The 22,835-nt window shown below is 40.3% G+C and overlaps 3 protein-coding genes across 3 annotated transcripts; all 3 read left to right on the top strand.

Moving 5' to 3' along the window:
• Positions 1 to 1,750: 1,750 nt before the first annotated feature.
• On the top strand, positions 1,751 to 2,359 carry ATNIH1004_005388 (uncharacterized protein; the record flags this gene model as incomplete). The annotated part of the gene is made up of 1 exon (XM_033570042.1): positions 1,751 to 2,359. The coding sequence occupies one exon, from the start codon at positions 1,751 to 1,753 to the stop codon at positions 2,357 to 2,359; it is 609 nt and encodes a 202-aa protein (XP_033426074.1).
• Positions 2,360 to 3,821: 1,462 nt separating this feature from the next.
• On the top strand, positions 3,822 to 4,099 carry ATNIH1004_005387 (uncharacterized protein; the record flags this gene model as incomplete). The annotated part of the gene is made up of 2 exons (XM_033570041.1): positions 3,822 to 3,903; positions 3,951 to 4,099. The coding sequence occupies 2 exons, from the start codon at positions 3,822 to 3,824 to the stop codon at positions 4,097 to 4,099; spliced, it is 231 nt and encodes a 76-aa protein (XP_033426073.1).
• A 494-nt stretch (positions 4,100 to 4,593) lies between these two features.
• ATNIH1004_005386 (uncharacterized protein) lies at positions 4,594 to 5,576 on the top strand (the record flags this gene model as incomplete). Its single annotated transcript, XM_033570040.1, has 9 exons — positions 4,594 to 4,598; positions 4,652 to 4,712; positions 4,763 to 4,799; positions 4,850 to 4,904; positions 4,952 to 5,014; positions 5,076 to 5,132; positions 5,186 to 5,274; positions 5,370 to 5,456; positions 5,506 to 5,576. The coding sequence occupies 9 exons, from the start codon at positions 4,594 to 4,596 to the stop codon at positions 5,574 to 5,576; spliced, it is 525 nt and encodes a 174-aa protein (XP_033426072.1).
• Positions 5,577 to 22,835: the final 17,259 nt, after the last annotated feature.

The raw sequence follows: 22,835 nt of genomic DNA, 5'->3' as shown, positions 1-22,835 counted from the left end.
GCCGCCAGAAGCGTGGAACAGAGCTTTTTAATCGCATGGCATCTTTATTAGATTGTCAAAGTCAATCAGATTACTATGATCTGATTCAGCAACTTTTAAGTATATCTAACTAATTTCCAAGTACTTATAAACTAGTTGCTAACTGATTCATAACCAGTTTACGAAAATAGTGATGAGAAGATCCAACAATGGGCAGCTCATAAAGCTGACCCAGTTATTGCAGCTGGTCTTAATAGATTCTGTTCTAGAATGGATTCTAGTATTTTTCAAAAGGCTATACCTCATACCAATGCTGGAGAACAGTCACATCAAAAGGGATATATGTGGGGAAAAAACTTTCTTTAGTTAAAGCTGTGGAAAGGTATGTTTTACTAGTTATTAACTGCTTTTTGACTAGTTACTAACTAGTTAAATAGGGCTTACCAACTTGATTCCCGAGATGTGGATCAGTATCTAAGCCGAAATAATTATAATATTCATCATTCCTATCGTACGGACACTATTGCCCAGCGGTATGCAAATAGCCTGATCAGAGAACGTAAGTATTAGTAATTAGTTCCAAACCAGTTTGTAACCAGTTACTAAATAGTTATTTAGAGCGAAAACGCCGTCGACAATCATCGAATTCCTCATTACAGGCCCCGATTGATACCATCGAGGAACCTATACAGCCTTATACCTCTTCAGGTTCTCCATTTTCATCTCATACAAGATCTACATCTAGATCCAGATCTAGATCGAGTTCAAGATCTAGTTCAAGGTCTAGTTCACGGTCTAGTTCAAGGTCAAGAGGTCAAACTCCATCTAGGCAACGAGGCTCAAGGTAAGCTTAAATCAGTTAGAAACTAGCTTGTAACCAGTTACTAACCAGTTACCTAGACGGAGAGGCTCATCGCTTCGCCAGGTTGCTTCTGAAAACAGCATAAATCAGCGCTACCATCAACGACAATTAGATTTAAACATTCGATGGCGGGAAGCTCAGTTAGCAAGATATGAAGCAATTACACAGCTGTCACTTTCTCAGGGTATTATTCCACCTCCAGTGACTAGCATGCCGTCAGGAACTGGGACCGAACTGGTTAATAACCAGTTATTAACTAGTTCTCCCTCTCTACCGCCGCATTTTTTTGAATACGATAGTCCTGATAGTCCTAATTAGACTGAGAATTCTATAGGTTCTTTGAATAACTGCTGAATTATATAATTTAAAGTTATAAATTATCCCTTTCTATTAGTGTTCTGTTCCGAATTGTAGCTTCCTGTGTTAATATATATATATATCTTCCGACCGCTATACACCTTCTTCCTTGTTATCTCTGCTTATCTGTCGGGAACCCTATATATTTTACTACAGCCCCGAAGGCTTTTAGTTCTCTCCTTTATAAACACCTTCCTGCTTTCGCTGTAAGGGGCTAGAGCCCCTCAGCCTACTCGGGCCCTCAGCCCTCGTGTTTCCTTTCTCCTCGCCTGCCACATGATTAGTATATTGATTAGTACACTCTATCATGTGACTTCCCCCTTACTTCTTCGCAATCGTCTCATCGCTGTTTCCTCTTCTCTTTCCTCTTCGACGATTCCTTTTGTATCCACCCTAGTTATTAGGTTATAGAGGTTTAGCCCTTGACATTAGGAATCGTCCTTGTCTGCCTGTCTGCCCGCTCGCCTGCCCGCTTGTCCGCCCGCTCGCCTGCCTGCCTGCTCGCCCGCCCGCTTGCCTGCCTGTCCGCCAGTCTATGGGAATATCTTTACGATGTCCGACCCGAATCCACTCCTCCTGCTTGTGCAGCAGCTCCAGCAAGAGCTCCAAAACCAGCGCCTTGATATTCAAAACCAGCGTAATGAAATACAGCAACTACGTGCGGACCTTGATGCTTCCCGAACAGATGTCCACCAGCTTCGTACGCAGCTTCTTTCCGTCCAGACACCCAGATCCCGCCTGCCAGATCCGCCTCGCTTTAACGGTAAACCATACACGCTTCGCACATGGCTCCCGTCAATTAAAGCAAAACTTCGATCAGACCAGCTCGTAGGAGCTGATGCTTTTGACTATGTATGGGATCGACTAGAACAGTCTCAGCAAGCTTCTGTCCTGCACCTCCGCCAATCTGCCGAAGAAAACCAGCTATGGGATCCTGAAGTTATTTTCTCTTTTTTTCAGCGTCTATGCCATAACCCACGGGAACAGCAGGAGGCTATTCAGCGCTTTACTTCTATACAACAGAGGGATGACGAATCGCTTATCGCCTACCTTGCTCGTTTTGAACGACTTTCATATGAAGCCAATGTAAACTCATGGCCAGATATATCACGTGTTACCACGCTACACCGGGGCTACGGCCTAATCTCCGTCGAATACTAGAAGACTCGAATAATTCTCTCTTTGATCTTCCCTATAATGAATATATTGAACTTGTCCAGAGTACCGATCGGCGTACCCGTCCTAGTCCAAAATCAGCCCCGAAACCAGCTTTGACCCCGAATACAGACCCAATGGATACTGATCCGGTCCGAGTCAACTCAGTTAAAATAAACCCCAATCCTGTTCATGTTGGCTCTGTGAGAGTAGCCCGAGCTGCTTCGCCTGTTTTATCTGATTCTTCTCATGAATCCACCACCTCTGACCGCCGCCGTTTCCGACTTGCGAATAATTTATGCCTTTACTGCGGTTCTAATGATCATTGGATCGCAGACTGCGATGCCCGCTCTACTTTGTCTGATACTTCCGAGAAACCTCCGAAAAAAGCTTACAGCCCGCGCCAGCAACCCGCCTCGCTATTAGGCCTCCTTCGGAGGCCTTATATATAGGAAGGAGTAGTGTAAGGGGCTAGAGCCCCTCAGCCTACTCGGGCCCTCAGCCCTCGTGTTTCCTTTCTCCTCGCCTGCCACATGATTAGTATATTGATTAGTACACTCTATCATGTGACTTCCCCCTTACTTCGCAATCGTCTCATCGCTGTTTCCTCTTCTCTTTCCTCTTCGACGATTCCTTTTGTATCCACCCTAGTTATTAGGTTATAGAGGTTTAGCCCTTGACATTCGCTATAAAATAATAACTATAGTATTTGGTGTTGCTGTGAAGTAGCTAGTTAAAGCGGTGTAGGGATATGGTAAGGTAATAAAAATTTAGGTCGCGCAACATGGATTAAATACGGAGCTCTTGGCGGGAGGTCAGCTGACCTCCAAAGGCGGTTAGGCTTGTTGCGCGAGGTTTGCCCCACGTGCGACTGACCTGTGTCCTGTGTTGAATCCCTTCAGCGTAGCTTGACCACGCTGACCTTTTGGCCTAGCGTCAGTCCCCGGTCGGTGCATATACTGAGCATATGCTCAAAACATTAAACTGCGTGAGATTATTCATTGCATCATCAATATATATAATCAACATATTCACTATATTAAATAATAGAGGCAGATTTTGCAACACACTGTGAATGATCCTACACCCAAATTGGGTAATAAAAATGTTGGCCGCGTTTGCATTTATTTTGGAACTAGAAGACCTAATTTTTTTTCTCTTTATTCTTTCTCTCTTCTTCTCTCTTTAAACTCCCCTTCTTGAGTGAGTATCACATGTCCCTTCTTGGCATATACCGCGTATATACCTTGACCGGAAGACTTGAAACCTCTCCTTCTCCCCTTTCCTTTCTGTATGCCCAGAGTATATAATTACAACCATTTATATGACCCTTTCTTTTCTGCATACCCAGTGCATATACTACCAATCTGTGACCCAATTTCTCTTTTTTTGCATGCCAGAATACACTGATGATTTTAGTTTTTATTTAGGGGCCTTGTTCTCAGCATATACCATTAATATGCAGAGAATGCAGCTTTCGTGTAAAGACTTTGACAATCCAGAGGTTGCTAGGGCGGTGAACCCCCACCCCGACTACGGTTACTTCCACGGTGAGTATTTACTTAATATATTTACAACATGTGCTTAACATATGCAGGTCCCATCCCGAACCTAAACCCCACTTGGCGCCCACACCCGGACCCCCGCACACCTGTGACCACCGCGGACAACAAGAGTATGGGGCCCCCAGGACACAGGTCGGCTGAACATGGGTCCGCCAAGGTTCGGAGTGGGGCATCCAAATAGGGAAGTCATGTGACGACCCTCCGATTGACATCGAACTTTTCAGCCTAGTGGTATTTTGCCCTTTCAATCCCCTGACAATACCAGAAAACGCCGCCCGCCTTGAGTTTTGCGAAGGAACATAACTAGTTCTTAACCGGTTGGCAACTAGTTACTAACTAGATGGAAAATAGTTCATATTCTTGTATAGATAATATATATTATAACACCTATATATGTTTAAAGCCATCTATCTCTACTTTTCTACTAATCCTAAAATAATACAAAGCATACTTATTGTAGAAGCCGTATCTTGTTGCCATGTGAATATATATTTATATATGTTAGAATGTGATGAATATTAATAGCTTAACTAATTACAAACTAGTTCATAACTGCTTCGGTACTGGTTACTAACCTGTCTACTCAGGTCTCTGGGGCCCCCGCAGATGTGCAGCATATGCTAATTATTTACAGATGTCCTAATTCCTGGTTCAAGACTGTCAGGTATTAATAGCATGGTGTAAGTAATTAACATGCCTGGCATATGCTAAGCATGGGCTGACAACCTTGCAGATGCAACATCGCAGTCAATGGCAACCAAATGTGTGGCCAGCCCGTCCGTTCTCAGATTGCTGTAGGTCGTGTTTTTTAGCACATCGTTAGTATATACTACCTATTCCATAGCTTCGCCGCCACATCCGAAACGCCCATCCCGGTGCCAGTGAGTTGTCTATTCCTTATATAGGTCTAGCAGATGCTAAGGATTCATAGCTCTTAATCCCTTCTGCACTAACATTCCCCAGGCTGAGCGCATTGCGGGTGAAAAGTTAGTGGATACGTAGCTTCTCTTGAGCATATGCTAATAATTGACAGCGCTTTAAAGCAATGGATCCTTAGCAGAGGATGGAGAACTGCCTGTTACGTGAAGGAGCCTGGGTATGTCCTCCCCTCTGCATATATATATGTGTACGTTGGGCGTAGGGCTAACGTATGCTAGTGAGGGTCCTATGTACAGTATTATTCAGGATTGCTGTAACTTCCTCGAGCAGCTGGCGTGAGTAGAGCATATCTGTATTATATGCATAGTATATAACTAAGAACCACTAGCCAGGAAGATAACGACTTTGCTCAGCAGTTTGGGACTAAGTTCCATTGTCCTATATGTGATCCGGGTATTTACTCTACATATTCCCTGCGTATGCTAATATTTCCTAGAAGCTGGGTAAGGTCTCTGGTCACAAGGCATGTGCCCCTGGAACCTAAGCTTTTATAATATACTAAGTATATGCAGCGCAAATCTCCCCATTACCCTCTGAGCCACCTACCCTACTGTCTGCCCCCAAGCGCAAGCGTGCTCCACTGAAAAAGGGTTACAAAGGTAAGTATAGCACATCCCCTTATACTAAGCATCTGCTGAGAACTTGTAGCCACTGGTAGCCGGAAGCAGCCGGCGCGCGCCAAGAAGGATGCTGCCAAGTTAGTGCCGGAGACTGTGTAGGGTATATGCACGGTTGGTTTTAGAGATAAATTATAGAGTCTAGGAATAAGCAGAGCAAATACTAGTCTAGCCATTGTTTAGGGAATTAAAATAGCTTTTTAACATACTATACATCTACTAGGTGTATGCTCTGCACTTGCAGGGATTTCCCTTTTTTTTTTTTTTTTTTCCCTTTACCTCTTCCTCAAGCTCCTTAATTCGCTTAACCATATCTCTTCGTCGCTTAAGTCCCTCAAGCTCCTTTAAACACTCTTCTAAAGGGTCTATGTTTAGCATATACACAGCGGGTGATCTAGCAGGGGTCTCGATAACGCTATCTTCACCAACACTCTGTACAGTGCTAAGTGGGTGTGTTCGTTGACTTGCAGGTACATGCCCGGCATAAGACGAGCATGTGTTAAGGCTAGATACTGATAGGAAATCAGTGTCTTGCATGGCCACTCCGTCTGTATTTTGAAGAGGTGTATTATATAGATTCCCTGGATTCCATGGTAAGTATAGCTTCTTCTGCCGGCGGTTCGCTGCCTTTTTTTGCTGTTGATCTATGTATAGTATTAGCCTGGTATGTAAACAGCATATACACTGTTCATGTTGAACAATAGGGGCAATAGGGATAATATAGTAGCTAGAGAAATTAAACAGGCTCCAGCCCTTTAGTTTAACATACTTTGCTTTCGAATAATCTTAGTGCGCCTTTGAACGTTCGTTTGGATTTTCCATGAAGGTGGAATACCCTCCTTAATCTGTATCTTATTCTAAGTAAAGGCCTTAAATATAAACCTTTGTAATCTAAGTATATAGTTAGTATATTATTAACTATACTCTGTATCTACCTTGGATATACTTTACTTTAAAACAGCTGCCAGGAGTGACTGCTTCCGGCCAACACCTTGATTATCTTGAAAATAACTACTTTTACTAATTCCGGTATGTTTCCGAGCATATGTCCAGTGTTTAATCTGTATCTTTAATTATTCCGGGGTCAGTGCACTTAAGATCCACGGCCGTTTTTTTTTTCCCTCTAGCCAGGATTTAGTCTTAGGATATATATTGCATATGTAGTCCATACGCTCAAGCAAATTAGGTTTGGACGGTGCTTCTAACAGGCTGTTAAGAAGGTGCTCTGCAGGGTGGTCCTTATACTTTAAGCGAAAATTACGCTTTAAGTGAGTTTGGCAGAATATAATCACATAGAGAAGGTGCTCAGACCACTCTCTTGATATGTCTAATATATGCAAATAATCTCCAAGACCTAATATATTTAACAGGGTGCAAATACCAGGTATATATTTTGTTTATTATATACCTGGTGCTTGCTTCTTACACATATTAATAGTTATAGTCCAGATCTCATTCTTACGATGTTGAATATAAGGAAACTGTATAGGTAAGCAAGCCACATTTCCAAGTATTTTAAATAGCTTTAAGAAAATTACAGCATATGCATCGGGTGTTTCGAGATTAAAAAAGTATATGCAAAGGTATTAATTCCTAGCAACTTGCAAGTTAGTAAGCACTATTAAAAGAATATACTGGATACATACTTCGCACACATGGATTCCACCCAGAAATTGAGAAGACATTTATCTAAATTATCTTGCTATTAACCATTTTGAATGAGAGGTCCATCTTAATATGTGTCACGGTCCTAAACCTAAATTGAATGAAACAAGATCTATTCAGAACATAGGGCGACTCATATTCGAAACAACTAACTTGAAGAGCTATATCTGAAGAGGTGTTGCTAGGAGAGAGGTGTAGGATGTGTGATCGCGTGATTGGATAGGGCTAGGGCTGGAAATCAGGTGATCTGGAGGTCGTGGGCCCCGGGCCCACGACTTGACCTTGACCTTGCCGTGACAAGGAGGATGATAGTAATTTATGTATGGCTTCCCATGTACAACCCAATGCCGTGCAGGCTGTTTCCGAATCCTATGGATATTCCAGTTGTGTCTAAAGGTCAAGACCTCCTGCCGAATCTTAGGCATGTAGACTGCGTACAAGACAATAGAATCTGGTATAGATTCCTTGGAAAAACACCTTCATCTAAAAGCTGTTTAAAGTACTCCTATTGTAATTAGTTTCCGTACGCAGTTAAAATAAAGGTCAACTTACCCGCCATTTAAAAAGTTGTGCTTTAGTAAGCTCAGCCCTCCTCCTGGTCGTCGTCTAATAAAGCAATCGGATTCTCCTGTTCACCTTCTTCAGCGTCCAAATTAATTGGATGTTGCTGAGAGGAACCGATTGCCTGCTGATGCTCTCCTCCAGTACCCAGGCCAACAACCCGCTCTTGTAGTCTATCCAGTGGATATGCTACGGACCGCCAGAGCTCATCCCGTACAGTACAGCGGGCAGCCAGATCCGGCCATTTGCAGTTGGCGCATGCACCGCCGAATACACCCAGTACATGGCGACATTCGGTAAAAGGACGCATACCTTGTGGAGTGCGGCATCTCTCACAAGGCACTGGCAGCGTCCGCCCACGGGATTGAATAAGCAAGGCATTAATATACGACGGACGATGCTGCATAAGATGACAAGGAGTTATCCTGCCGCGGATAAATACAATGTCTTGCCCTGGAAGGGCCAGCAGCTGCCGACCTATATCAGTATGTACGTAGTTGGCCAAGAGATTGGACTGGCTCGTTGGCAAGACTGGATTCTGTCCAGCAGGCAGGCTCTCGTACATATGGTGAAACCAGCCATCCAATGTAAGAGCTGGAGGGGAGGGGGACACGGCGACGGTTGTTATTATTAAACCTATATAAAGCATTAAAATTAGCCAACAAAATCTTGTCCGATTATTATAAAAATTTAAAGAGACACTTATTATGCTAAGTTTAATCATCTCGCCAAGTTTTATGTACGTACGACATTCTGGTGGGGGTAAAAAGGGGGTAAAGGTGGTAGAGGTAGTAATTGTAGTGGGATTCATGTAGAAAAGTGAGAGAATTTGGAGGGTCTCTACAAATTCTGTACAAAAAACATTCACTATATTTTTTCTGCCTAAGGCTGTACATATTTAAATACCTTACTCGTTTTCAAAAAAAAGGGCCATATTCCTTTATTCTCTCCTTATCCTTCTCACCTAGTGCATACTTCTTTCTTGTACGGTAAGCCAGCTCACTTGGAGACGAATCCTTTTCTGTACAAAAAAAAGACGAATTACCTGGTGATGAAGATTGAATAGATCTTTTTCGAGAGATAGGTAAAGTAGAAGTCTGTTCAGAGCTTTCTCTTAGAAAAAGAGGATCTTTCTCCTTTTTTTTTGTTTTTTTTTTTTGATCTTAACCTTCTCTTCCTTCTCTTTTTTTAATAGGAAAGTCATTATTGTACGGTGCAAGATAGCGCTCAATTACCAAGAAGATTTGGTAGTCTCTCTCACCATTGACCGTACAATATTCAAACCAAGTAAGTAGGTCCTCAATTGCTAGACATCCAGATAGTGTATAGCTAATAAACGTTGGTACCCGTCCTTTAATTTTGGTAGCTAGTTGAAATGTCTCATCCTCCTCTTTTCTATAAAGAGGATGTTTAATTATACCAGGTAAAAGATCTTCAGAGATAAACTCTTTAATATTATTAACCGTACGCGCAGTAATTCGGATCTAAATCCTATCTTATTTTGGTTAGCATTGACTATTTTGCTTATAATCTTTATACTAACCAATTTCACTTAGTGTTTTCGATGCTCTTGGATCGTCCATATTAATGACCCGACGATAATATGCCACTGTAGCTTTGTACGAGGTTGGACGGGTGATATGTTGCTGTCTGCTCCGTCTAGATAATAGTTAAAATACTGGCTGCCGCTGTGATGTACGGGGATAAGAAGAGAATCGTTGGGAGATAGATAATGCATGAGATGTACGGGAAGAAGGAGAATTAGTTAAATCAATTAAAATGGAAGGTAAAGCGCCACAATCAAGACATGCTTCACCTTCTAGATAACGCTGACCGGTCAGGCCACAGAACCTTGACCAAGATGGCCGCATTTGCAAAGAGAATTATAAGTCTGTACAGATAAAAGAGAAACAGAGAGAATAGGAATCCGTACAAGATATAAAAAGATACTTTGTTTGCTATGCCACGTCAGGCTCCCAGTCAAGCGCCCCAACCGGTCGACTTAGTAATCCCAGTACAGGCTCAGACTGCATATTAATATGCAAGGTGATAGCCTCACGTAGCTGCAGATATTCAGTACGAAATGGTATTAGATCGGCATCCAGTCCATTTGGTAATACATTTTCAGGGTCAAAGCCCATCCCCGAAGCTGTGTACGACAAAATTGCAAGGTTTCTGCAGGAAGATATTAATCAAGCTCTAAATGCTATTAGTAGAAGTTTTGTATAGCTAGGCAAAACATATCATATTCCTGGACATCTTTTAAAGTCTCTGTACGGTATATTCTGCACTGGTAGTATAATTAGAAATATCTTCATCCGGATAGTGATACAGCATGTACGGCTTGCCAGCAACAGAATTTAGATTTGTTTGGCGTCGAATTCTATGGATATTCCATACTTGGACAAAATTATATACCTCTGCTCGAATAATAGGCATATAAATACTGTACAAAGCAATCTAATTAGGTATAGAATCCTTTGTAAAAAGACCTTCTTCTTTAAGTGCACGGAGAGCATTCTATAAGTATTAGTATATTTTTATAAAAAAAGGATAAAAAACATACTCTCCATTTGTACATAGCTGATTCACTTAGCTTTCCCCACCAGGCCTCTATTCTCTATTCTCGTACTTATCCGGTGATCCAACAATATTCTCTTGTACAGTAGGATTATGTGCTTGCTGAAGTTGGAGATGTGCTGCTTTAAAAAGATTAATCTCGAGCCATAATCTGATCAATCAACTTCGGCTGAATCTGTATAGTTTGAACAGTATAAGATACTGTCGAAGAACATAACTGCCGTACGAGCAGAAATCCCACAGTAAATCCAGATTATATAGCGGAATAGGCAAATTGCAGCATAATTTAATCCCTACACTCAAGCTTTAGATATCCATCCACTGACCAAAGCCAGTTTGGTCCTGGTACAATATATTCTCCTCGTTGTCTTTGCATATCCGATTCCGACGATCAATGGCATCCGGAAGTATTGTTCGATACATGAAGAAAAGACGGTCACTAGTAGAAGAAATTAGTATAAATATTAATAAAAATAGAGATTCATACCGAGCAATTATATAACCCTGGCTGCGTATATGACGGTGCAAAAGCTCTTTACCATATCCCTGGATTATTCCCTTTTCTGCCTCAAGAAGAAGTGCTTGTAGAATCTGCTCTGTTTGAAGTTGCTGCTGCTGAGCGCCACGTACACGCCGTAGAAGACCAAGCTTTGTACGGACTCTTCGAAGAGTACGGGAGCTAATTGAAAAGCCTTCTTTATGCAGTACATGAAGAAGCTCTTTTTTTTCTAGTCCAACCTGGAAAAAGAGCACCTGAATGCGAGCATGTAGATGGGGATCCAAGCTTTTGTCCTGTCCTGCCTTTTAGCACCCCATATTTGAAGACGATTCTCCAATGTACTCTTGGCAACTTGAATACTGTGCCTTTCTTTAAGATAAGAAAGAATAGCATCAACTGTTTGTTCTGAATTATAGAGAGAAATAATATCAGCCTTGTACGGCACAAGATCAATGGATTTGCGGCCCATGTTTATACCTGGAGAAGAAAGAAATGTCGTACGTAGTATAGTCCCATATAATATACCATATCATTATGCAACTAGTATTAAGTAGGAAGGCGGTTACGAGTAGTGCGGTAGGAGGACTTAGCGAGAAAATCGATTTCTGGGGAGTGGCCTTAATGGCTTGCCGTAGGCCCTCAGCCCTCGTGTTTCCTTTCTCCTCGCCTGCCACATGATTAGTATATTGATTATGTCAGATAAGTTGGTGGTAATAGTGACGTAAACAAGGTCATAAAAGAGGGGTAAAACGAACTCCCCTACACCTAGCAGAAGAAACAACCTAATGATCCATAATAATAATCACAAGAATGATCATATGTTGATTAATATAATCAAGAAACCATCTAAAGCAATCATTTAAGCACCTTTTCAAGAATAGTGTCTACTTTCCTATTCGGTACTAACCGAATATCGGATAATTAAGAGTCTTATACGCTGATCCACGTTTTATACGGCCCACCGATCCAACTATTTGACCTTTTCTTCCTCTAAACAGAATGTCTGCGCAGAATACCATCATTTTGAAATCACAGGACCACTGGGAGGAATGGAATGCCCAATTTGAAGGATTGGCTCGAGGCAAGAACGTATGGGATATTATTATTGGAAACAAGGAAGAACTTCCTGAACTATCTAAACCTATAGAGGAGAACGCTCCACCTGCTGGAAGCACTTGTTTACAATCAGGAACGCCTGTTTCCTTTGCAGATTATTAATTTGCTTGGACAAGATATAAAACATGTCTTGATGTCTATACCAGGCAGCAATCTCAACTAGCTAAGCTTCGGGAATGGATGCAGAAAACAATCTCTCCATCGGTTTATAAACACTGCTGCAAACCAGCTAAATCAATGCAGGAGTGGTACACTAATCTACAACAAAGTGTTGGAATAGATAGTGCTACTACTAAGAATCTTGCCCGTGAAGTATATAAGAAAGCAATCAAGCTGATTACTAAATCAAAAGATACTCTTACCTGGATAAACAACTGGGAAGAAGCTATGAGAAGGCTACAGATGAGAAATTGCAGTGGGAATGTAACAAGTATTGATTAATACTTCTAGCCGCTATACGTCTATAAATCCTGTGTGGGCAAGTCCTATAAATGGCTAAACAAAAAGAGATTGATAGAAATAAGCTTACATTCCGACTGGCAGCGCAAGACTTCCGGAGAGGTTTGAATACCAATTTGATAAACCAAAGCAATAATAGAATTGCTAAAGGGTATTTGTCCTACCTTTAATGCAGATGAAGCCGATAGGCTGAATCCCGGAACAGAATCTCGCACCAGGGAGTAAAGGCAAACACAAAAGCGCAAGAATAATGACAGTCTTGGTAACCGTGGATCGTCAAACAGGCTAAAGGCCTTGGTACCAGGAGGTAAACAGACTGATCAAGCTTGCAAAGCATGTGGTAAAGGCATGAATGGAAAAACTATTTCTATCTAGCTTTAAAAGGTATACCAAAAGGATTTAGGGAACGAGCTGCAACTAGAAGGTATATTAATCTACTGCTTCAAACAGACAAGGAATTTGCAAAAGAAGTTAAAGAATGGCAGAATCAGCAAATATCGAATCAAAACAGCAAGCAGACAGTCCGGAATAACTATTACAAAAACAGGTAGGTTGGATGCCTGTATTATTTGCAGTTTATTTAACCACCTATCTATTAAAGCACTTAGCTATATTAGACTCCGGATTAACTATCTATATTTTTAATATACGCTCTCGATTTAATTCTTATAGACCTGCTTAGCTAGGGGACTTTGTATAGGCAGGAGACTCTAAGATAGGCATCCAGGGATATGGCAACGTGGTGGTTCAAGATAAAAAGGGGAATATTCTATATCTCCAAGATGCAGCGTACTGTCCCAGTATTGCATGTAATTTAGTGTCTCTACACCAGCTGCATCGAGCAGGAATATGGTGGGATAACCGACCAGGGCACAATCTCCTAAGACAAAATAATTAACCAGTTGTATACTTGGAGGACCGATTTGACCAGTTTGTTATTAAATATAATCCTACCTCTACCAGAGACATCTAATATGCAAGCTTCCTAGTTTATCGTAACCAAGAATACACGCGCATATGCAAACCGCTGGCATTTATATCTAGGACATCCTGGACCACTTGCATTAGAACACCTAGTTAACTCAACCAAGGGTGTAAGGATTCGAGGGCCTACAACAGTGGAATGTGATGCATGCGGAATCGCTAAACTAAAGCGTTAATACAAAGGACCCCATCTGACTTTATTGATGGTCCAGGTCAACGATTAGCTATTGATTTCCATGATTTCGAACCAGGATATGGAGGCTTTAAAAGCTTAATACTTGCAACAGACCGATGGTCATGTTTTATATGGGACTACTATCTACAAGACCGGACGGTTCAATCTATAACTGCTGCATTAAGAAATCTACTTGGAACGCTTCAACGAATGGATATCAAGGTTAGAGTAGTCGAATGCGACAATGAAATAGCTGGTTAAAAGCTACAGATGGAAGCATTTCTACAGTCAGATCCCTACTTTATAAAGGTAGAGCCTACTGCACCTTATACTGCAGCTCAAAATGGTGGTGCAGAGCGCTCAGGGGGTGTTATAAAAGATAAAGCACGAGCCATGCGGGAACATGCCAAACTACCTGACTTTCTATGGCCAGAGATTGTACGCGCAGCGGTTTACCTTTACAATCGAACTCCTCAGTATCAAGCTAATTGGAAAACACTATTTGATCGATTCCATACGCATGTTGCACACCAAGATGGGATTGCTATCTATGACCGGAAGCCCTATCAGGCACATCTAAAGGTCTATGGGTGCAAAGCATTTGCAATGACTACTGAAGCATTAAAAAGACCAACCGGAAACAAAGGTTCAACCCCAAAGCACATATTGGATATCTAGTAGGATATAATTCTACTAATATCTACCGGATTTGGATTCCACGTTTAAACCGGATTATTCGCACAAGAGATGTGATCTTCAACGAAGATGAGCAGTTCTCCGGGGATTTCCAGGGATCGGTTATAAGTCTTCTACATAACCAATTCCAGAGAGTGCCTATAGAGGAGTTTAATCAGATTATTAAAGATATTGAAGTTCAAGAGGATCCTGCACCACCAAGCTGTGCGGAGCAGGAAGAGGACCAACTAGTTGGACATTTTGATACACCTGATTATCTTATTAATATGGCTCAACTACCACTGGAAGAGACATCCACTTGGAATGCGGATATTAATGCAAGCCAAATTTAAAAGGATGCAGATACTGCATATCCTACACCACCACTAGAGGAAGATGTTGAACCTGCAACTCTAATAGCAATAAACTGCATTGTACCAGTGAGCCAACTAAAACATCTAACTGCATGGAAAGCGTCATTCCTAGCGGGACCATTAATTCAACCAAAGGAACCAGGGATTACAAAAGCTCAAGCCGAACGCTTAGATAAAAAGCCAAAACAACTGCACCATAAGGAACTACCACCTGCACCTGTTTTCCATAGAGATCTTATTAATCATCCACTTGGCAACCAGTTCAAGCAGGCTGAAAAAGATCATCTAGAAGGACACAGAAATATGCAGACGTGGATAGAGATAAGCAAGATTAGTTGCAAAGGCAAGCAACTCCTAGACTGCAAATGGGTCTATACCTATAAATATAATCAGGAGGGAATCATGCAAAATGCAAGGCCCGCCTGGTTGCACGCGGTGACCAGCAGGAGAAAGGAGCTGCAGATCTATATGCGTCAACGCTGGCTATAAGATCATTTAGAATCTTATTATCTATTGCTGCAAGGTTTGACCTGGAGCTTATCCAATATGACATCACCAACGCGTTCGTGAACGCAGATATAGATGAGGATATCTATATGCGGATGCCACCAGGATACCGAAAGCCAGGTACAATCCTAAAGCTTAAAAGGGCTCTATTTGGTTTAAAGCAATCACCACGACTGTGGCAGAAGCATTTTAAAGCGTCACTTTAAGACCTAGGATTTAACCCTATTCTGCATGAATCATGCTGCATGATTAAGCAAGGCATACTAGTATTCTTCTATGTGGATGATATAATAATTGCATATCAAAAACACTACAGGGAAGCAGTTAACGAAGTAGTCGATCAGCTCCAAAGCCAGTACAAAATGACTGGAGGAGACAATCTGCAGTGGTATCTAGGAATAGAGGTGATTCGGGATAGAAGCAGACGACTAATATGGCTAAGTCAACAATCTTATATAGAAAAGATTGCTAACCTGGCTGAATCAACACCATCAGGTACTATCCCAATAACTACAGATAAACTGCATATCAATACGGGAATGGCCATACAACATCGCATACAAATCTATTAAAAGAAGATTGGATCAATCATGTACACGGCGGTGACAACCAGGCCAGATATAGCTTGCGCAGTATCTAAACTATCTCGCTTTCTTACCAACCCAAGCAACGAACACCAAATTGAAGCCGATCGAATCCTAGTATACCTATATCAAACCAGGCATCTAGCTTTGCAGCTAGGGGTGGCGATGACTTCACTCTATACAGTGACGCTTCATTTGCAGATAACTGGGATCGAAAGAGCTCACAGGGATATATAATGCAGTTGTTTGGAGGAATAATAGGATGGAGGGCAAATAAGCAAGATACCGTGACAACTTCAACTACTGAAGCAGAGCTCCTAGCACTGTCCCAAGCAGCTAAAGAAGGGATGTTTATTAGCAGGCTGCTTGAAGAGCTAAAGATTCAACTGGATCAACACCAACATATTCAAATACTATGTGATAATCGTCAAACAATCCGGCTCGTCCATGAAGATATCAATCGCTTGCAGACGAAGCTTCGACATGTTGATATCCATAATCACTGGCTCAGGCAGGAAGCTCTCTAAGGAAGAATTCAAATTGGCTACACGCCTACAGACAAGATGTTGGCAGATGGACTCACCAAAGTGCTTCCAAAGCAGAAATTCAACACATTTGTGAACCAACTAGGCCTCCGAGATAGATCAGATTCAAGCTGAATAACTTCAGAAAGACCAAAAGGGAAAGCTTTGAATCTGAGGGGTGTGTCAGATAAGTTGGTGGTAATAGTGACGTAAACAAGGTCATAAAAGAGGGGTAAAACGAACTCCCCTACACCTAGCAGAAGAAACAACCTAATGATCCATAATAATAATCACAAGAATGATCATATGTTGATTAATATAATCAAGAAACCATCTAAAGCAATCATTTAAGCACCTTTTCAAGAATAGTGTCTACTTTCCTATTCGGTACTAACCGAATATCGGATAGATTAGTAACTACGGCGGACTGAATCGAGCATGTGGACAAAATCACGTGCTTTCAAAAATTTCATATTGCCACTTCCCGCACGCACACACAATTTCTGATTAGTAATGTATAAATTCTACGTTCAGGCCGATAGCGCCTCAGATGCGCGGCCAAATAGGTGGAATATCTTACAAAAAAGAGCATGATACTGTGGTGGTAGTGTCAAGGGCTATACCTGTAGTCACCTAAATGTAGGCTAGATACAAAGAGAAATTGCTGGAGAAGGAAAGAAAAAGAATGTAAATATAAAGAGAATGTCGGCTGTTGTGAGTCGTCGCTGACCAATAGAAACAGGAGGGCCCGTTTGGGCAATGGGGGCAATAGGGTCTGTAGAATTATCGAAGGCCGAAATATTGGTAGTCTGAGGTTCTTCCAGCGCCTCAGTTATTTACAAGTAGCTTCGATCATTCGAAGATATTAGCAATATCGGCAGAGAGAACAGAAGTAATAGAGAGACAGAGAGAGATAGTTGGAGGAGAAGAAGAGAAGAGAGAATGCTTTATATACTAGTTAAGCTTGCTAAGTGCATGTAGGTTAAAAAAAAGGTGGCCTACGCTAAATTGTTATAATATTAAAGCTATTCACAAGTAACATAGTACTATAGTACGCAAGGATAAAGAAAAAAAAAAAAAAGCGCAGACTACTACAACAACGCAACAAAACTCTACATTAAGAAGACACTCGATTGAATCCCGAAGGACTTTTTTTTTTTTTTTAATTAAGCGTAGTACCTATATACATATAAGGTAATCAAATATAGCAATGAATGTAGTAATCAATGTAGCAATGAATGTAGCAATGAATGTAGCAATGAATGTAGCAATGAATGTAGCAATGAATGTAGCAATGAATGTAGCAATGAATGTAGCAATGAATGTAGCAATGAATGTAGCAATCAATATAGCAAGCAGCAATCAGGGAGAAAATAATGCAGTGTTCTATGCAAAACGAGCTTTTTAAACCGAGTTCTTCCAGCAGGGGCATCTATCTCACCACTGTTTTGTTGTTTCATATTCTCCTCGCTGGCAGGGTCTTCTTTTTCTGAAAATTTTGTACAAAGTTCTTCAATAGTAGGAAAATCTGGCTCGTCTGAATCCGTACCAGGTTCCTCCTTAATCTGAATGCTTTCCAAATCTGCTTTAGCTTTCCTGGTTCTTTTTTTTTCTGGCTCTTTCTTGATTCCTGGTTCCTTTTTAATAGGAACTACTTCGGATTTGTCCTTTCGTTTTTTTTTGGCAGGCATAGGCTTTGGCTCAACATCTATAAAATCAAGATCCTGAGCCTCGACGACACATATGTGTATATCCCAAGCCTGTGCTTTTGAATCGAAATCAAAACATTTATTTAAAATCGACGAGAGTGTGCCTTCCCAAATATCTGATGGAAAAGTTGTAGCGCCATGTTTTTATGGCAATCCTTTGCAGCAAATTTGTCAATTGTGATAATTTTTTCGATATTATTTGCAATATCGGGGACCCGTTGGAAAAGAACATTAATAAAATGTTCTTGTGTTTCGATTGGAGTGTCTGGTTGAAGGTCAAGGTTAAACTTCCCTATATAAAAGTTAGAGTTATATATTTTACTATATTATTTAATAAAACTTACTGTAATGTTTCCACTCATTGCCCCATACTTTTAATTTATCATCTTCTGATTTTCCAAGCCAAACTGCAACCCGTAGCCTACATGGCTGAAGACGAGACTCAATTATAGAGGACTTTGTTTGAAATTGTGATCCTGATCGTGTACTATGCAGTACAGAGCCTGCATTTGGACGAGACGTAGGTACTGATTGCGTGCGTATAATAGACTCCTGTCGGGCTTTATTGCTTTCCCGGTTCCATTCTGCCATAGAGCTACCTTGATAAGGTACGGCACGCTTGGTTTCAATGGCTGGTGGTGTTGGGCTAGATAAAAGTTCAATAACCTCAACTGCAGATGGGGAGTAGTTGGTCTTTTTAGCAATAAAGGCTTTTGGTCTGTTTGTTTTTGGGATTGGCCGCACCGCAGTGAGGACATGCATAATATTCCGCACAGTCAATATCATGCTGATAATTTGCATACTCGGTATAATATCGTGTCCAAGACATATTAAAAAGTTCTTGATTAAAAGAGTAGGTAAATAACAAAACGCAAAATATTAGTTAAATGTGATATATCTATTTATATATGTGGGAAAATACGCGAAATATGATTTTGTCCACTAGTCTATTTTAATGACTATAGCCCTATTTTATTGATTAGTACATTAATTACTATATTAACTTATACCGAAGCACTGCTTCCCGATTAGGCCTAGCTGTCTTAAGAAGCGAGCTCCCACAACATCTCCATGTAAGTAGTTCAAAAAAAAAAAAATCAATTAATCAAGAAATTAAGCATCCATAAATTATCCAAGAATCGATTATCTCTATAAGCTCTAACAACTTGGACTAGTTTGATAATGACTAAGCATTATTAGGATTCGGTAATATACTCTTAATTAGGTTTAGTCTTGCACACAAAACTAAGATATATTATATACTTAAAAGAATAGTATATTAAAAATTATTAGTTTTAAGTGCCTGCTTTACATATGGCTGGACGTCCCTCAATTAATCTTGATCCTTACAAGGATATTATTATTGGAAAGGTTAAAGACGGAGTTTCAGTAGCAAAGATTTCTGATTATCTTTTAAATACATATAATATCTCAGTTGAAACAAAGACAATCCGCCGGCGTTTGTTAGACTGGGAAATCACAATCCGTTCTAGAATACCAGAGGCTGATATAGCACATCTTCGGGCTCGAATTGCAATATTATTTTATAACTGTTGCTTGTCAGATAAAAATATATTGGAGGTTCTTCAAAAGGAAGGCTATCAAATTACATCATGGCAGCTTGTTCGAATTCGTCGAAAAATGGGCATTTATAGAAAGGTGGATTATCGAAATCAACAAGAGGCTGATCAAATACTTGATAAAATAGTCCAAGAGGAATTGGATAAAGGTACAATTGAGGGATATGGCCGTGGTCACCTTTATACATACTTCCGTACACAAATGCATCTTGTTTCCAGGTATGTTAAACTGATTACTACATTAATTATTATATTATACTTACTTTTATTAGAGACCGTCTTTTTGCTTCTATACGACGGCTTGATCCAGCAGGGGTTACACGCCGTTTAAATGATCTTCAACGGCACCGTGGAGAATATATAGTGCCTGGCCTAATATATTTGGTCTATAGATGGATACTGCAAACTACAACATTGGGGAATTGAGATTTAGCAGCATTGATGCATATTCTCGTATATTACTGGATCTATGTTGGAGTATCAAATCGTACTGCTATTAGTGTTCTTCAGCAGTATATTTATACTCTTAACACGCAGAAAGTTTTACCTCAGATTATACGAGCAGATCGGGGAGTTGAGACACCATTAGTGGCATCAGCTCATCATCAGTTTATTCAAAAAATCGACCCGACGCCTCTTTAATGGCTGCTTTCGCTATGGAACTAGTACTGCAAATGTACGGATTGAATCTTGGTGGGGCCAGCTTTCCAAAAGTGAACTTTTCGATGGCGGGTAAGTATATAATAGCTATTATACTAATAATTAACTAATATAAATAGGATTATTTTCTGGATTTATCCAATAATGGTCTTTATGACTCTACGTCTCTTTCTGATCGGATTGCTATTATAGCAATTTATATGCCAATTATTCGAAAACAAGTGCATGCGTTTGTACGTATGTGGAATGTACATTCTATTCGCCGCCAACCAAACGCCCAAATTCTGTATCTGGTCACCAGTTAAGCTTTATCACTGGCCAGATAAGAAATTAAAGATATGGTTTATCTCCTAATCCTGATCTACTAGAAGAGATTAAAGAGTGTACTGCAGATTATAGTAAGTACAAAATTTAAATATATAAAGACACGATTGCTAATATATGTAAAAAATATAGATGTTGATGAGTATTTACCTTTTGAAACACTAACCTGGTGTAAAATAAACTTGACGAGCTAGGATTTGCAGAATTAATGCTCAGGATAGCTAAATAACGTACACGAATTCATGTTAGGCATATAAACAACTCCGGCATAACTTCACAGTATATACTGTCACAAAAAACACCAAAGTTAGGTTATTAAAAAAACCACTGGTGCCTGGAATGACTGGTTCAGTACAGACTGAATAAATCCTGATGGGATGGATATGGATATGCTTATATACAATGAGGGACCGGATAAGATGGCAGATAGCAACGCATTTACTTTAATTCAATAAATAATATAAAGTTAATGTAGCAATCAACGTAGTAATCAATCTATACTACTATTTAAAGACAACTAGTTCAGTCTGATGAAAGATAACCTTATCAAAGTCCCTAGGCATGCATTTTGCATAAACCATTTTAAATGCAAGCGTCTTCCCCGAATCCACTCCTTTTTATCATTTTATTATGCTGAGCAAAATGTATTTGTCCCACCAGAAGTCCGGACCAGGCAATGTAATCCAACCAGTAGGATTAAATTGTTTGGTGTATTGAAGAGTTCTGAAGCACGCCCAGTCTTCCGAAGTAAAAAAAATATCAGGAGGGTATATGGCTGCTACATTGATTAGTTCATTGCGTGAACTATCAATATTGTTAATATCAATTCTATTTAGCCGTCTGCTCTTTTGAATAACTTTCTGGATAGTATCTTTCCAGTAGCGAGACCAATGAGACCAAATCATTTCTGTTGATAAAATGCCGTGCGTAATCTTCTCCTTTAATAATCTTTGCGCATTTTCCTGGGTTTGTTTATCTGGAAGACTGTCGTTACCATAATTTTCAATATCATCCTGCTGTACCTGCCGCTCATGAAGAATTATATCGGTTTCATTGATATTCTCCCAGGCCGGGTGATCGTCTGCAAATATTGTAGATAGTGCAGTCTCAGAATAACCTAAACGCTGTCGTACTGCATCGGCTGATCGGTTTTTTGAGTTCTATAGTATAATAATTAGCATAATATACAATATTAGTATAAATACAAATACCTTTCAGCCATTTCGTTGTCTCGTCCATATCGAAGCAGCTCCTCCTGGCGTTCTGGTACAGCATTTTTATACTCGTCAGACTCCTTAATCTTCTTTAAACGTCGATTAACTGCTGCCCGGTCTGCATTCTTTGCCCGCTCAATTTGGCGGTCAATATTACTTAGCCCTGCTGTTCTTGCCCGTGCTTTTTAGTGTGAGGATTATCAGATAGATTATTTTCTGCTTTTCTTTTTTTTTTTCTGCTTGGTCTCCAGGTGTAGGACCTGGAATCCCGCGCATTCTATTTTATGATTAGTATAATAATTAGTATATCACTAGATATAGAAATTGTCACCAAGAAATCTTACTTAACTTGTAGTATCCTGGTGGGAGCCGCCGTTCGGCGTGGTGTCCGTGGGATGTCTAACTCGTAGTATAGACTTGATAAATTTAAGCTAGATACTGGAGCCTGGGATATAATGTGGATGGATATCCTTGAATATTAAGAAATAAAGAAAGAAAGGGGATAAAGTAAAAGGTAAATTAAAAAAATTTTGAATATATAACTAGCTGTATATTTTTCATTCACTTTGTTTATATTACCCTTTTAGGAAAGTCTTTGTCTTTTTTTTTTCACTTTTTTTTTTTCTTCCAGGCCTTCTGACCCTTTTTTTTTTTCTACTAATTATTGTTGTAATCACTACACTGTTTTACTATCTTATCTCTCATCCTTTATTTCTATTTTCTTGTCCTTCCGTGCATACTTCATATTATGGCTCGAACCAAAGTCAATGCTCGTACTGCTTCAGGTGGCAAGGCACCCAAGATGGATCTAGAAAGCAGAGCTCGAAAAGGTGCCGGTAAACGCCTTCCAAATCTTCAAGGCCGTCGGGTCAAGATAAAGACTGCTCGTTCAGTAAGAAGAAGGCAAGGAAGTAAGTAGATTACTACACTAATTACTATATTACTAATAGCTAAATTAACTATATTAAAGGAAAAGCTTTGCAGGAGATCAAGAAATACCAAAAGGGCCATGAACTGCTAATTCGAAAGCTACCTTTTGCAAGACTCGTTCGAGAGATATGTGAAGAAGTCGCAGGCCGTCCTAGTGGAGGTAGAGAATATCAATGGCAGCGATTAGCGATTGAGGCACTTCAAGAAGCATCCGAGGCAATGCTTGCCACTAATTTACTAG

Source organism: Aspergillus tanneri (genome assembly GCF_003426965.1).
Source record: "Aspergillus tanneri strain NIH1004 chromosome Unknown AapTan_4_pilon_pilon_pilon, whole genome shotgun sequence".
Classification (NCBI taxonomy): Eukaryota; Fungi; Ascomycota; class Eurotiomycetes; order Eurotiales; family Aspergillaceae; genus Aspergillus; species Aspergillus tanneri.
This window is presented reverse-complemented; position numbering and strand designations above follow the sequence as displayed.